We start from the raw sequence: 16,745 nt of genomic DNA on the forward strand, positions 1-16,745 counted from the left end.
GGAATCCAATGAACAATGTGAACTGAGGAACAGAATAGAGGCACAGGCGGGATCAAAGGGACCAGAGGGAAAGCAGTCAGAGAAAAAAGGGAGGAGAGGATGGGATCAGAGAAGGGGGAGAGATTAGTGAAAGTATATATACATAGCACAACGTTATAGAGAGCAGGACAGCAAATCCTGGAAAGAAGGGGGGGGACGCGTTGGGGGGAGGGGGGCAAAGGGGATGTTGAGGGGAACACGGGGGTGGGGTTATGTATTTGGCACGACACTTGAATCTATGTAAACACAATAAATTAAAATTAATTTAAAAATCAAATAAGGAAACTGAGGCGTAGTGTGACTTGACCAAGGTCACAGACTTGTTAGTTACAAAATATGCTCAAATATACCTCAGGGAAATTGATACCCAGTGTTTCATTCCAATTTGGAGGGTTTCAAGGAGGAATCCGTGATTCTATCATCTCTGTGCATCGCACCCACTGTAGCATCTAAATCAGCCCTCTGCCCCTGCTCTCCCCCTGGTGGAACCTTTTCCTCTGGTCGTTGCGCAGTGGCAGTCTACTTCTCCTTGCAGTGGGCTGCCACTAGGGGGCCTCAGAGTGGGCTGAGAGGCTGGGGGAGGAGCATGCAGGAGAGGCATTGTGCAGTGGCCACACCTGGACCAGGGCCAGCTTCCTCAAGGCCAGCGAGCCCAGTCTAATGCTGCAACTTTATTCCTTCCCCAGGTCCTTCCGACCCACCCGTGCTGCAATGAAGATCGCAGTGATTGGGCAGAGCCTCTTTGGCCAGGAAGTTTACAGCCACCTTAGGAAAGAAGGCCATGAGGTTGTAGGCGTGTTCACCATCCCAGACAAGAATGGGAAGGCAGACCCCCTGGGTGAGTGTGTGGCCTAGGAGTAGGGAAATGGGGTGTCCAAGAAGGCAGGTAGCAGCGGCTGGGAGCAGAAGCCTTCAGGATCTTGTGGTGGGGCTGTGGGTGTCCCTGGTTGGTGGCGGCCACAAATGGTCCACTCTGAATCCTGCTCGCTTGTCAATCTGCTGCCCAGCTTTTCTGGAGACTCCTTCCTCACCTAGTCAGGGGGTGAGGTGAAGAGACATGGAAGAGCTCCACCTGCTGCCAGGGCCGTGTCCTCTACTCCAGGTTTCTCTGACCCGAGGACTCAGAGCCAGAAAGGGATGCATGGCAGGAGTCACCATGCCTCCGCCACCGGGAGGGCCTGATACACAGAGGGCTGAGCCCTACCCTGGGAGTTTCTGTTTAGAGGGATGAAAGGGGGTCTGAGGATCTCAGGTGATGCTCATGCCCTTGGGTCTAGGAGGAGCACAACTTGAGAATCACTAGCTGAGATGGGGACCTCAGTGGCATGGCAAGATGCAAGGGCCTCAGCTCAGATTCACAGACTCTCCAGGGACACTCATGGGTCCTTCTTAGGCCTGACGGGCACAGAATATGGGGCCAGGCTTAGGAAAGGAGCCTGTGGGGCTGACCAGGCACAAGGCTTTGGTTCCTAAGAAGTTGAGTCTCCCCAGACAGTCGTGCAAGCTGACCCCGGGCTCAGCTCCAGCACTTCTCCAAAGTCAGCCAGGCCTTGTTCCTAGACCTGATCCCACTGTTATCCATGACCCAGCTCCCAGCCACTAAGCAACCTCTGACACCAGCCCCTGAGCCTGGACCTAGACCGAGCCAGGCTGGGGCTGTTACTTGACCTTACCTCAGATGTCCTGCAGAAGTATTCCCTGGGTCATAGTGGGAACAGCTTTTGTAAACTCAGTCCAATCTGTTTTCACTGATACTACCGTCACTCAACATCCTTGGATGCCAGGGCACAGGAATGGAAGGGGCTAGAAAGTGGGTCAGGTCCCCTCAGGGGCCTGATGTCAGGAGCAGGCCAAAGAGAACTTGAAGGTGCTGGCATAGTGACTGCAGGGGGCCCCTGCCACCTGGAAGGCTGGGGGAAATCAAGGGGAGGAGCTGTAACTGCTAAAGCCTGGAACCGGGGTTGTAATTCCTACCCATACAGAGCGTGTGTGAGCCATGGGCACTGGTAACGGCAGGAAAAGGGATGTGAGGACGGGGACTGGGACCTTGGAATGCAGACACCAGCAGGAGGGCTTATGTGCACTGAGGCTGGCTCTGCAGATTTTGGAAAGACAGCAAGCGGACTTAGCTGCCCCTCTGGGGTGAAGAAGTGAGGCTGCAGTGACACTCACAGACAAGAGCTCTCAGAAAGGAGCAGGCTCTTCCCCTCTTCCTCTCTCTCTCCAGCCTGTCAGGGTCCCTCCAGCACCCATACTAGCAGTGCTTTTGCAGGATGCAGGGTCCCAGACCCCACCACAGAGAGGGGAGAAGGGTGGAGAAACAGTAACTTGGTGATGGGCCCGGTGAGGCCTTGGGGAGTGACATGAGAGCAAGAGGTCAGCTGCCACTGCTGGGGGTCAGGCAGGAGTGTGGGAGAGGGCGGGGCTCAGACGGCACATGTTGGTGGTCAGCAGAAGTCAGTCCAGGCAGAGCAGTTTCTGCAAACTCACCCTTGGTTGGTGCTGTACCCTCTGTGCTGCCGGCGGAGCCTCGCTGGGCAGTGGGGAAGATTGAAAGGGACAGGCTTGGAGAGAAGATGCAGGAGTCACATTGCTGGGAAGGCAGAGGTAGCCATGTGTGGGTTGGTGAAAAAAAGGGCAGATTTATCACTCACTGTCCCACAGGCCTGGAAGCTGAGAAGGATGGCGTGCCAGTGTTTAAGTTCCCTCGCTGGAGAGAGAAGGGGCAGGCTCTGCCTGACGTGGTGGCAAAGTACCGGGCTCTGGGTGCCGAGCTCAACGTCCTGCCCTTCTGCAGCCAGTTCATCCCCATGGAAGTCATCAATGCCCCGCGGCACGGCTCCATCATCTACCACCCGAGTCTGCTCCCCCGGCACCGAGGAGCCTCAGCCATCAACTGGTGAGGTGGCAAGAACACCCCGTCTGCCCGAATCATCACCCTCCCCTGGCCTGGAGCTTTCCTCTAGGGCTGCAGAGCAGGCGTCATACAGGGGTCTGCCCTGTGCTGCCAGAGGGCATCCACACCCTGGGGTGGGGAAGCGTTGTCAGTCAGCAGGAAGGCTCATGAGAACTGGGTATAGGCATCGTTAAGCACTCTGAAGTCCCACTGTAAACAGCGAAGTGGGTAGTTGCTGTTCCCATCTTGCTGCGGGGACTCGCACACAGTGTGTCAAGGCGCTTGCCAGAGGCCTCACCCAGGAGGCTGCCAGGGCCACCAAGCCCAGTGATGTGCCCAGAGTTCTGCTCTAACCTCTACCTGCTGCTATACTTTCAGTAGCACCCCGCTTAGAAAGAGGTAGACATGGATGATGCACAGCACGGAGAAGACAATGAACAACGGTGGTGTGTCTCGTGGGTGGGACAGTTTCAATGAGCAGTCAGGGTGGGGAGACATCTGAACTGGGCAGAGACAGTGGATTTGCATTCAGACGGGTCTGGCTGGAATTCAGGCACCAAGATCTCCAGCCCCATCCCTTCACTTCTCTGGATCTGTCTCCTTGCCTGTAAAGGGGGCAGCAATGCCTCTTACACCAGTGGGAAGATAGTTACATGAGGCAGGCTAGGCTTTTGTCATATTACCTGGCACGTGGTTGGTGTCAATAAATAGCTTTTCCTTCTTCCCAGTCTGCTCAGAGCAGGTATCGATCCTCAGGGGCTGACGTGACAGGAGGGTGTGCTGGAGTATGGCAGGGGCCATAAAGGCTGCCCCCAGGGCCTCCTTCTCTGTGCTCCTTCCTGCTGGACTCCAGGTTTCATTCTTCTGCTCCCTAGGACCCTTATTCATGGAGATAAAAAAGGGGGGTTTACCGTCTTCTGGGCAGACGATGGCCTGGACACTGGGGACCTTCTGCTGCAGAAGGAGTGTGAGGTCCTCCCAGACGACACCGTGAGCACTTTGTATAACCGCTTCCTCTTCCCTGAAGGCATCAAAGGGATGGTAAGTAGGCTGGCAGCTGGCCTTGCCACATGTACCCGCAGGGCTGTTGGTCCCAGACAACCTTTCTAGGCCCAGCCTGCCCCTGGGATCTGTTTCCCCGATTCCAGGATTCTGGAGGGAGAGAGCTCTCATTTCATGTTTTCAAAAAGGCAGGATTAGAACATAAAATATATTGGATTAAGCGGGACTCTTACTTACAACTCACAGAACCCAACTCAAGAAGCCCTAGACAAAAGGGGGAAATGTTTAGCTCATTTAATAGAGAAGACTAAAGGCAGGGATAATGTCCAGCAAGGCTGAATCCAGAGGCTTAAGCCATGTCACTAGGATTTTATTTTTCTCTTTTCTTCACCCTGATTCTTTCTCTGTTTGTTGAGCTTCTTTCTTAGGTTGCCTGTCTTCAAATGAGAGGAAAGATAGTCACTGGTAGCTCAAGGCTTACACGTCTGGGTTAAAGGGAAAGAGAAATTCTTCTCCTAGAATTGATGAATGAAAATCAGAGAAAACTGTGATTGGCCAATTTGGGGGTCATGTGATTACCCTGAACCTATCACTGGCCAGAATGATGGAGTACTCTGGCTAGCCTCTGACTGGCTGTGGCCTGTTGGAGAAGAAAAATTCCTCCAGTTTAGTCTTGTGGACTGAATTTTCTGCCCCTTAGAGGCTTCTGTTAGGAGAAGAAGACACAAGAATGACTGATATCAGAGACACTTGTGCTCGGCATAGTAGGCAGACGACCATGGGACCTGATTCCAAAGGATTGGTGTGTGTGCAGGGCTGCTGATGGTGCAGCAGGAGGAGTGAGCCAGGGATGGCCAAAGGCAGACACCTTACTGTTTCTTAGCTGCCAGCAGCAGCAGGAGAGACAGGAGGTGGCCTCCAAGAGGAGGTCTTTTGCTATTTGGAAGTAGCAATCAGCATAACAATGATGTGAAAGTTTTCACTGCTGCGGGGCCTGTCAGCTGCCCCTTGCCCTCAGCTGGTCTGGTCTACTGCCACCTTGTATTTTTCAGGCGAGCTAATTAGACTCTTTGTATTGTCTCCCATGCAAAGTCTAGTCGCTGGAGATTTGATGAAACAGAGAAATAGGAAACCATTAAAATATCCTTTAAGGCTGCAGTGTCCCATAGGGAAGCCATTAGTCACATGCAGCTATAAATTAAATCAATTTTAATTAAAAATCGAGTTCCTGAGTCTCAGTAGCTGCATGCCCAGTCCCTAGGAACTACACATGGCTGATGGCCACCATTCGCTGACCTGGGCAGTACAGGTGTAGAAGGTGCTCATCACCACAGAACATCCCATGGGGCACTCCTGCTTTTTTTTTTTTTTTTTTTTTATGTATCTGGAAAAAATATTTAATATAATTATTTATCTTATGTCACAGAAAGAATTCAATTATTAAGGTATAAACAAGTTTCCAAGAGATATATAAATATTATCTCATTTGTCTATGTATATGTTTTTTTTTTATTTATTAAATTTAATGCAGTGACATTGATAAATCAGGGTACATATGTTGAGAGAAAACATCTCTAGATTATTTTGACTTTTGATTGTGCTGTATACCCCTCCCCCAAAGTTAAATTGTCTTCTGTCACCTTCTATCTGGTTTTCTTTGGGGGCACTCCTGCTTTTGACATCTTACACTACCTTCACTTCTCAGTGTCCTTGTCTCTGGGGGCTCTCCCCCCAGCCCCTTCCTCACAGTGAGTCCAGGCTTCTTGACTTCCCTCCGCCCCCACCATGATTCCTTCTCCCACAATCTTCCTCTTTCCTTTAACAGAGAAACTGCTTCTCGCTTAATCTCAGACCTCCAAAGCTGTCATGAGGCTCATGATCCATTCTCCTTATTAGGCAGGGAAGGTTTTAGATAAAAGCATGGAAATGTGTGTGTGTGTGTGTGTGTGTGTGTGTGTTCTATACAATCTTTTAAAACCTTGTATAGCAGAGAGGGCAGGGTTTTCTTCCAATTGCACAGATTGGAATTGGATTCAGACTAGGTCCACCTCTTCCAACAGGAGATACTTCTTAGGTGCCTGTTGTGTGCTGAGCATGTATTAGTGTGGGGTGGGGTCCAGACTCGGGGTGAACCCAGGGGATAACACTAAGGGGAAAGTCCAAATGTTGGGGATGCCGACCAACCGGGTCTTCCCAGGTGCAGGCTGTGAGGCTGATTGCCGAGGGCAAAGCCCCCAGACTCCCTCAGCCTGAGAAAGGAGCCACCTATGAGGGCATTCAGAAGAAGGAAACAGCCAAGGTGAGTGCCAGGGCTCTGCCCACCCTGAAGTCTGTCTGTGCTTGGGCTGGGGGTGCAGAGGGTATCCTGAGGAAGCTGGGTTTCTGGCTGGGCATCTAGGTGGTAACTGAGGCCAGAAGAGAGGGCTGCATGTACTGCGGAAGCGTGAGCAAAGCTGGGGGCGGGGAAGGTATGAGGTAACTGGACAGGCAAGGAACGGGGTTCCTTCTGGGTTTTTCCTGTTTCTCTTTAAGAAGAATGGGCAGGTAGGGTCTCCAGAGAGAAGTTTATGTTCGGGTGTGTGTGTGTGTGTGTGTGTGTGTGTGTGTGTGTGTGTGTTGTTGTTGAAGTCTCTATGATGAGGAACAAAAAGTAATTCAGTTCCTCAAAGCTGTCGCAAGTAGCAAGGTCTTGGGTGTCCACGGACCATATCTCTGCTCAGGGCTTATGAGGTGATCTATGGGGGTCTGTGTAAGCCCTGTAGGCTAGGAGACGCTGTTGGCAGGGCACTACAGGGTGGACCTGCACTTATGCTGGGGACTCTGTAAAAGGCCTTGGCATCTCACAATGGAGTATAGTCTTCCACAAACCATCAGTTTACATTTACTCAACCAATGCGAGTTAGAAGCTCAAAGAGCACCCAGAGTGTGGTGCCAAGGAGAGAGGCCTGCCCGGCTCAGGGACTCAGACTAGTGTCTGAGCAGAAGCCAGGCTTCCCAAGTTTCTTCCCCGGGCCTCACCTCTTGTCAGACGTCATCAGGGCTGGAGGGGAGGGCAGAGTGTTACCCAGTTGGCCCGGGAGTGCAGAGAGAGACCAGCTGAGCAGACACGTCCTGCCCCACAGATCAATTGGGAGCAGCCAGCGGAGGCCATTCATAACTGGATCCGTGGGAACGACAAGGTGCCAGGCGCCTGGGCAGAGGCTTGTGGGCAGGTATGTTCGTGCATGGCTGGAATGAGCTGGATGCACTGCTGTGCCCCACTGACTGCACAACTGCTTGACAACTAGCCACATCCCGGAAGTTCAACCCCACCCGAATGCTCCCAGCGACTTCAGCCCCTCCCCCAGGGCCACAGGACCTCCCTGTCATCTGGTGGCTAAAGGGTAAAGGAACAGCACAGCTCAAGGCAACCAGACCCTGCAGCAAGTCGGACTTTGAGTGCTATTGGTTGTAAACTATTTTTTACTCTCACCCCTGGCCTCCTGGAGACCCCAGGCTCACCCCTGACTTTTAATTGGCCCCAAGGAAAGGGGCAGCATGCTCAGGCCAGGAGGCGAGCAGGAGGCAAGCCAGATGTTGCTTACAGGCTCTCTGGAGGTATCAGGGTCTGGCAAGACTGTGAGCGGGGACTTGGTCTGCACCCCATGAAGGGCAGTCCTGTCCTCCAGAAAGTCCTGAACTGTCTGAACCCTTGATCACTGACCAACTGCTCAGACTGTGTACAGGAGTCCCTCTACCGCCCTTACACACTGCCCTTGCCACAGACCCCTTGCAGATTTACCAGTGTTTGGTGACATCCCCATGGTGGGCATCCTCACTTCGTGATGCCTTGAAAAGATTTTCTCCCAGTGTCTGTAACCTGAGATCTGAGGCTGAGGCCAGGACAAAGGGTCTTAGGGTTACTCAGGGCTTAAGGTTCTCAGATGCCTCCAAGGCTCCTCCAGGCCTCGCTTGTGCCCCAAGAGGTAGACTCCTAGGCACACACTGCACTGGCCCCAAACCCCACCTCATCGCCCTAGTCCTGCTCTGCCCTGCCTATGCTGCTGACAGTGGGGACCTCTTCTCACTCACCGTCTTCTGGTTTTCCTGTCCTGTTTCCGAACAGAAGCTGACATTTTTCAACTCAACGTTGAACACTGCAGGCCTGGTGCCTGAGGGAGAAGCTTTGCCCATTCCAGGAGCCCATCGACCGGGGGTGGTCACCAAGAAAGGACTGGTCCTCTTCGGGAATGATAACAAAATGGTAACAATGCTGGTGTGGGCCATATGTCCCTACCGTAGTTTCAAGGCCACACAGACTCTTGGCCAGGGTTCCTGGCCCTGCAGTTAGACCCCAGGTTGTTCTGGAGAAAACAGAAGAAAATAAGATGGTACGATCTGGAGTCCACATGTGCCCTGACCACTGGGTCTGCCCACTTCTTTGAATCAGGAAGGCTGATTTCTTTCTCCTTATGACCAGGTGCCCCCAGCCAGAACTGGGTGTCCTGTGAGGGCATCAGAATCAGGGAGAAGCCCTCTACAGGGAGCCCTGAACTCGGGGCTTGTGTTAGTCCTACAGAGTACCCAAGCACCACTGAGTGTGGTCATTGAACCTCTCTGCCTCAGTTGCCTTCTCTTTGTTTTTATTTTATTTATTCATTTTAGAGAGGAGAGAGAGGGGGAGAGAGAGAGAGACAGAGAGAGAGGAGAGAGAGAGACAGGGGGGAGGAGCTGGAAGCATCAACTCCCATATGTGCCTTTACCAGGCAAGCCCAGGGTTTCGAACCGGTGACCTCAGCATTTCCAGGTCGATGCTTTATCCACTGCGCCACCACAGGTCAGGCAGTTTCCTTCTCTTTGAAAAGTCATGCCGGGTACATAGCATGCTCTGATTTGTATTTGCAGACTCTGCAACTCAGAAATAGCTACTATCTATGGAGCACTTTCTGTGTGCTGGGCACAGTTTTAAAAACAATTCATATGTATTAAATTTAATTCTCCCAACAACCCTATTAGATATGTATTAATATTATACCCATTTTACAGAGAAGGAAACTAAGCACAGAGATTTTACAAAACCTGCCTAAAGTCACCCAATCTAGTGTGTGACAGAGCTGGGATTCAAACCCTAAAATTCTGGCTCCAAGGCCCACCCACCAGCTGAACCCAGTACTGTACTAGTAATGCTCACTCCGTGCAGTGGTTGGACAGGTCGAGACCTTAAGATTCCAGGACTTTGAGCACTTCAAGAAATTTTGACAAACCCTATGGATATTGAACCCTTGGCTGCGTTGGTGTGTCCAGGCCGGATGGGGTGTGGTGCTGCGTTGCTTGGGACTGTTTGTGAGCTTGCTGTGGGTGCTTTCCTGCAGTGCTCTGCCTGTGAGGGCCTGAGGCTGCCATCACTGTCTGTGATTTGCAGTAGTTGGGTGTTTTAGGTATTCACTATTGATAAATACAGTTGGAAAACCAGATCTGTCTTGAGTCAGGTTACATAGAAGCGGCTCCTGAGATAGGAGATCCTGTGTGTGATTTATGGAGGAAGTGCTCTTGAGAAATCATGTACCACTTGTGAGGAGCAGGCTAGGACAGGCTCTAGAGCAGGGGTCGGGAAACTTTTTGGCTGAGAGAGCCATAAACACCCACATATTTTAAAATGTAACTCCATGAGAGCCATACAATGACCCGTGTACATTACGCATTATCCAATAAAAATTTGGTGTTGTCCCAGAGGACAGCTGTGATTGGCTCCAGCCACCCGCAACCATGAACATGAGCGGTAGGAAATGAATGGATTGTAATACAGGAGAATATTTTATATTTTTAATGTTATTATTATTTTTTATTAAAGATTTGTCTGTAAGCTAGATGCAGCCATCAATCAAAAGAGCCACATCTGGCTCGCAAGCCATAGGTTCCCCACCCCTGCTCTGGAGCAATCCAACCTTAATCAGGACAGGCTCTGCAGTGTGACTTGAATCCGCCCATTATGTCCCAGCATTGTCACATTACTCGCTCCTTGGTTTCTGCTACCCCGAGGTAGAGTGGGGGACAATGAGGCATATTCCCTGGCCTCTCTGTGCAAGGCCATGCTTATCTGCCATCATAGGTGAGGGTAAGGGTGCAGAAGTAGGCCGCTGACAGCCCACCCTGGCAGCAGCTGGAGGATGGGGGCTCTAGTTTGCTTGAAGGCCCTGTGGCAGGGGAGCGCTGCCAACTCTGTCCTCTGTGATAGCCGCAGGGACAACAGAGCGCAGGAGGCAGTCTTGGTGGAGACACTTGGCTGAACCATCTTTGGGGAATTTCCGGCAGGGTGTGTTAAGGCATGTACAGAATATGCCATTCTTATAGACCTCCTATCAGACAGAGATGTCCTCCTCTACTCGTGAATACATGTCCTCTTCCTACCTCTTGCCTCCTCCCCCAGAGGGGGCATAGGTGACCTTCACCAGATGTTCCCACGGGGTTTGGGGAGCTGAGCTATACTGGTGACTAATTGTTTTTTCAATTGGCTTTCAAAGTAGTGCTGGGATGATTTTGTCTAATACATGGGCGTCAGTATTACAGAAATAATCAAGTCATCACACATGAAAAGAACACAAAAGCGCGGTGGGAGGGTTGATAGGGAAAGTGAGCATGAGCTCTACGATTTCTTCCGTGGCGTCCCCATGCCGAGCTTCTCTCCTTTCCGGTCATCTGAGACCCCCTGGGCCTTCCTTGTGGTGAGGGTTGGAGACAAAGCAGTGTCTGCGGACGGCCCGCCCCTGCGCACTGCCCGTCCCTGCGCACTGCCCGTCCCTGCGCAATGCCCGCCCCTGCGCACTGCCCGTCCCTGCGCACTGCCCGTCCCTAGTGCGCAGAGCCACAGGCACTGCCAACCCCTCTCTCTGCAGCTGCTGGTCAAGAACATCCAGCTGGAGGACGGCAGGATGATCCCAGCCTCGCAGTTCTACAAGGGGGAGGACAGCAGCGCCGTTGAGCTGACGGAGGCGGAGCTGGTCACTAGGGAGGCTGTGCGGGTAAGAGACCACCTAGGCTCCTGTCCAGTGGGAACGGGGGCACCGCACATGTGCTTTGTGAATCGCACTTCCTGGAGTCAGGCTGTGCCCACTCTCTGCGGCTGTGCGCTGGCACCAGGCAGTGCTGTTTCTATCCTGTCTTGGGGCTCTCTAGATCCTCTTGCCCCTTCTTTCTCTACCCTGGGGAACTGGAGACTTGGCCAGCTGTCTCTGACTCTTCTAGGGACTCACTGTCAACAGTGAAGCAGAAGCTCCTGGAATAGCTAAAATCCAGGTGCCAAGCCCAAGGTCCTGTGATAGAACACGTGCACTAGAACCTTCCAGAAAGGCTCCCCTAGAGGGAGCGCCCTGCGATTGACCAGCTCAAGGGTCACAGGCAGACTCAGACCCCATTCCGGCTCTCCTCCTCCCAGGCTGGGCAGGGCTTCCCTCTCTGATGACCAGTTTCTTTCACCCGAGTTCAGTAGTGGGTCACTTCTCAGAGGTGTTCCTACCGCCCTGATCCCCCACCCATCACCCTCTCCCTAGAAGGCCTGATATTGATCATACTTAGCCTTATTGAATTGATGGCATTGGGTGAATTTCCAGCCATTCACTCACTCAATTATTTATTCAACTACTTATTTAAGAAATACGAATTGAACATATGTTCCCTGATTTATCAATGTCACCCCATTAAAATTAATTAAAAAAAATAACAACAGCCAACACACACACACAAAATACGAATTGAACTTCTACTAAATGCCAGGTGCTAAAACAGATACTAGGAATGTGACAATAAACACTGTCCCTGTTGTCACAAAGTGCCCTTTCTAATGGGGAACAGAGCCAATGAACACTCAAGCAAATGAACAGAATAGTTTTAGACAGGGAGAAGTGCTATGAGTGAAATAACAGGGTGATAGCCCCTGGAGGCTCAGGACAGCTTCAGAAGGAATAATCAGGGAGGAGAGTCGGGCTTGAGCGGAGGGAGGCCCGAGTGGAGAGAGACTAGCTGGGGGAAGACCTTCAAGACAGAAGGAACAGCAAGTGCAAGCTGAGAGGGGGGACCCTCCCTGTGTTAGAGAGCCGCAGGAAGGCAGTGCCACTGGAGTCCAGGAAGGAGGGCTCTGATGGAGGAGGAGGGCCAGCTAGAAGGTCACACTGGTGAGAGTGTATGTTGACCACAGTGCAGATGGCAGGACTCAACAAGAAAGAGACATGAGGACACCAAGAACTTACCTTGTTGAAAGCTGAACAATTGACTGTTTTAAAAAAAACAAAAATGGGGGCCCTGGCCAGTTGGCTCAGTGATAGAGCATCGGCCTGGCGTGCAGGAGTCCTGGGTTCGATTCCTGGCCAGGGCACACAGGAGAAGCGCCCATCTGCTTCTCCACCCCTCCCCCTCTCCTTCCTCTCCGTCTCTCTCTTCCCCTCCCGCAGCTGAGGCTCCATTGGAGCAAAGTTGGCCCGGGCACTAAGGATGGCTCCATGGCCCCTGCCTCAGGTGCTAGAGTGGCTCTGGTTCCGACAGAGCAATGCCCCAGATGGGCAGAGCATCGCCCCCTGGTAGGCATGCCGGGTGGATCCCAGCCGGGCGCATGCGGGAGTCTGACTGCCTCCCTGTTTCCAACTTCAGAAAAATACAAAAAAATAAATAAATTAAAAAAAAAAAACCAAAAACGTATTCATTAAAAAAATATTCTTGGAGCAATTGCTCTGGCCCTGGCCCTATGCCAGGGCTGAGATGACAAGGCGAGCTGGACAAACTGGCCTCCTGGAGCTTACAACTGAGCAGCACTCAAGGTGGGATGAGATTGTGTATTTGTAGAGCTAGGCCTGAGTCAAACGCTGCTACAACTCAGGCCATCTGTGAAATGGAAAGAATAAACCCCGCCTCCATCGATGCTGTGAGTAGTAGAGGAGAGAATGCATATGAAAAAGGTCAATTTCGTAGCACCTATTAGGATCTCAAAAAAATGTTGGCAATGAGCCTAACAGTCGTCAAGAGAAGCAGATACTTCTGAAGTGTGTACACACGCAGAGTTTGAAACACTTTGGGGATAGTACTGTATTTAATTACTGAACAGCTCCGTGAAGCTGGTGCTTCATTGCCTTCATTTCCTGCTGGGGAGCCCAGGTCGAGGCAGACGCATGGCCACTGAAGGCAGTTCTCGGGCTGGCTCCCAGGCGCGCCACGGCTACCCATAGGACCTCTCAGTCATTGGCATTGCTGGCATTGCTAATGGGTCAGCGCTGGGCTAGGCCCTTTCAAGAATGTATGGTCTAGAGATGAATGGCGTGGAAGGGAGAGGGCCAAGAGGGAGAGGCCAATGTGGGGCAGTCGGAGCCCGCAGCGTTGGTGGAGGGGGTTCGTCCCGGTGGCCGTAGAAGGGATTAGCCCCTGTTCTCCATTCGGCAGAGCTCACTAGGTGACTATTGCGATACGAGGCAGATCACGGGCAACCACCCAGCCTACACGCCCCTGAGCGGAGGCTGTGCAAGCATTAGAGGTGGCACAAACACCATGTTTACTGAGATTCTTCTGTGCTCCAAGGGCTTTGCCTACCTCACACGAGGAATCCTCCCACAGTGTTGGCAGCCCCTTGCGCAGGTGAGGAAACAGCGGTGCCAGCAGGCCGCCTGTGTCTCTATGGCTTGTTAGGGATCAAGCCAGGATCTAATGGAGGCTGTGTGGCTTTGGGGTGCACTGCCTTTCAGAGGTTCCACACCCATCCAGTAAGGGCTGGTGTGTCTCACGGGCACTCTGCAGTGGCATACTCACATGCCAGCAAGTAACCAGTGGTCCCAGGTCTTCTGATGAGTGTGAGGATGTAGCCACTGCCAGCAGAGCAGTCAGGGAAGGTTTCAGGGAAGAGGTGATGCGCCATTGGCTCTGAAGGATGCCCAGGATTTAAGTGTGAACTGGGGGCTCAGGGAGAGTTGTTGCCAGTGGGCGAGGGTCCAGGTGGAAGTATGGAAGGCAGGCAGCATTCGTGTGGGACAGAGAGTGGCTGAGTATTGCTAGTGATAGTTACACGGAGGATGGGAAGGGTAAATCCAGGACACCTTCCAAGAAAGAAAGAGGAGCGCTGGAGAGGGGTTGGGCTAGGTAGGGGTCATGGGCGCTGCTCCTAATTGGGCCTGCCCACAACCCCAACCATGACCAGCCATGTCCTGGGGCTCAGACAGAGTGTGACCTCTCCCAGCACTTGTCCTGACAGGTCTGGCTGGTAGCCAGCCCAGGAAAGTGTTCCATCCTGACCTGCCAGGCAGCCTTCTTGGGAGGCTGGGTGGGTGCGGCCCACTCAGCTGTCCCTGCCCGTTTTCCACACTCGCCCACATGACAGGCTGTCAGGCCCCGCTGCCCTCCACAGATCTGGAGGCAGAGGGCACAGAACCAGCTGGCCTTTCAGTAAGGACAAGACCCACGCCTCCTGAGCCCTCTCAGTGTGCCTCGGTCTCACCCCCCAGATCTACCCCCGTTTTTTTTGTTTGTTTGTTTGTTTGTTTTTTGTATTTTTCTGAAGCTGGAAACAGGGAGAGACAGTCAGACAGACTCCCACATGCGCCCAAAGAGGATCCACCCGGCAGGCCCTCCGGGGCGTCGCTCTGCCGCGACCAGAGCCACTCTAGCGCCTGGGGCAGAGGCCAAGGAGCCATCCCCAGCGCCTGGGCCATCTTTGCTCCAATGGAGCCTTGCTGGAGGGGAAGAGAGAGACAGAGAGGAAGGAGGGGGGGGGTAGAGAAGCAAATGGTCGCTTCTCCTATGTGCCCTGGCTGGGAATCAAACCCGGGTCCCCCGCATGCCAGGCCGATGCTCTACTGCTGAGCCAACCGGCCAGGGCCTCTACCCCCGTTTTGTTCTCCCTTCCACATCACAACACCCCCACACCAGTGTCATGCTGGGGTGTCCAAACCCAGACACAGCACCACGGTAAGCTCAGAGGAGGGGGTGCAGAATGGCTTGGGGGGAGCTAGGCCCTGCCGTTCTGGTCCCCAGCCGTGCTCTCAGCTCTGGCATGTCCATCCTCCTGCCACGCCTGGACTGCCATGGGACCCCAGAGAACCTGGCGGTCAAGGTGAGGTGAGTGTGACAGCAGCAGCCAAGGGGCCTGGGCTGTGACAGCCCCTCCTACCCCAGGAGGTGGTCAGTCCAGGATCTTCAGGCTCCTGGAAGTAGCTGCCCTTTGAGAGGGATGGGAGCCGTTCCTCACCCCAGGCCATCCATGCACAAGCCAGGAGCTGCTCTCACCCGGCGACACCTCCTCCTGCTCCCTGGGAGCAGTGTCCTCACCATGCCTGTTTTTCAGAGTGTCTGGAAGAGGATTCTCCCCAACGTCCCGGAGGTGGAAGACTCCACGGATTTCTTTAAGTCGGGGGCCGCGTCAGTGGATGTGGTGAGGTAAGACCAGGAGTGGAGAGGTCCCATCTCAGGTGTCTGAGTCCATGTCACTCATCAAACAAAACTGAATGGCAAGAGGCTGCCACCCTCTGCTGTGCTCATGACTGTGCAGGTCAGTGATCCAGATGAGTGCAGCCCTGCCTGGCAGTCCACCTTGAACGGCTGCAGGTCAGGGGGCTGACCACTGCGGGAACAGCTGAGGGGCGGTACACCACTGCCAGCCAGCTTCTCACCGCCATGCTTGGCACCAGGCCTGCGAAGGCTGGCCACTGCTTTGCCAGCTCTTGGCCAGGCACCTGCATGTGGCAGCTTGGGGACATGAACTCTTCTCTGTAGGGGCTCACGGTGCTGGGACAAGAGTGCCAGAACACAAGGCAGGTGCGGCAGCACCTTCCATCACCCAGCAGGAACGTCTCGTCTCGTCACGGCCACTGCTCTGATTGGCCTCAGCAGTCACCAGCCCATCCAGATTTAGGGCAGGGGCAGGGGGTTTAGACCCATCCTCAATGGGAAGGTGATCAACTAACTTGCGGCTCTGTTTTAAAACTGCCACAAGCCGCAACACCTCTAGTGAAAGCCGAGGTGCAGGGGTGGAGACAGGGAGACAGGCTGGTAAGGCCTCAGCAGATGAATCTAACGTCACAGGTGTCCGCATCAGGTGTGTGCTGGGGGCAGGGGAATCAGGTTTGCAATATTTTAAAAATTGAGTTATAACTTTATGTACAGTGAAATGCGCAGATCTTAAGACAACAGTTTGGTAAGCTTTGGTTAAACTTCTGTAAGCCACAGAAGCTTAGCATATGTAATATAAGAAATATATAGCACCAGTTGTATCTTAATCAAGATAGACACCAACCTCACCCCAGGGGGTTCCCTCCTACTCTCTTCCAATCAGTGGCTTCACAGCTAATGGACAATCTAGCACCATAGATTCGTTTACCTGTTCTTCAACTTCCTATGGATTTCCTGCTTGCCATTTTACAGTGTATAGAGAGAAGGATGTGGAATGTATTTTGCTTATAATCAATAGTAACTTAATTCAGTCTGGTTTAAGCAAAAAAAAAAAAAAGTCCAAAAGTCTTATCCACAGCTGACTACTCCAAAAGCTCAAATTATGGTTTTTACCTTCTCACTATCTGTTGCTTCATTTGGGGGCAAATGTTCTCTTTTCTAATTTTTGCATCTAGAGGGTGGGACAAAAAAGTAGGTTTACAGATGTGAGTACACAAAACACAGATATTATTCTTGTATTATTATTTATTAACAACTGTGTTATTTTTCATATGAACAACTGTAAACCCAGTTTTCATCAGATATATGGGCCTGTAGTTTTCTTTTCTTGTTTCTTGCCCCAAATTCTTATTTGACTTAGGTATTAGGGTAATGCTTGCCTTGTGAAATGACTTTGGGAATGTTCCCTACT

General features: G+C 52.4%; 1 protein-coding gene across 1 annotated transcript in view; it reads left to right on the forward strand.

Annotated features, from left to right (window-relative positions):
* The window catches only part of ALDH1L1 (aldehyde dehydrogenase 1 family member L1), a 91,629-nt gene that overhangs the window by 43,047 nt on the left and 31,837 nt on the right, over positions 1-16,745 (forward strand). The window contains exons 2-9 of the mRNA XM_066247504.1: positions 726-877; positions 2,704-2,938; positions 3,811-3,976; positions 6,135-6,236; positions 7,060-7,149; positions 8,043-8,180; positions 10,810-10,935; positions 15,231-15,322. Coding sequence (XP_066103601.1) covers positions 751-877; positions 2,704-2,938; positions 3,811-3,976; positions 6,135-6,236; positions 7,060-7,149; positions 8,043-8,180; positions 10,810-10,935; positions 15,231-15,322 — 1,076 coding nt within the window. The 5' untranslated portion in view covers positions 726-750. The remainder of the gene's footprint in view (positions 1-725; positions 878-2,703; positions 2,939-3,810; positions 3,977-6,134; positions 6,237-7,059; positions 7,150-8,042; positions 8,181-10,809; positions 10,936-15,230; positions 15,323-16,745) is intronic.

Source organism: Saccopteryx bilineata, chromosome 11 (genome assembly GCF_036850765.1).
Source record: "Saccopteryx bilineata isolate mSacBil1 chromosome 11, mSacBil1_pri_phased_curated, whole genome shotgun sequence".
Taxonomy (NCBI): Eukaryota; Metazoa; Chordata; class Mammalia; order Chiroptera; family Emballonuridae; genus Saccopteryx; species Saccopteryx bilineata.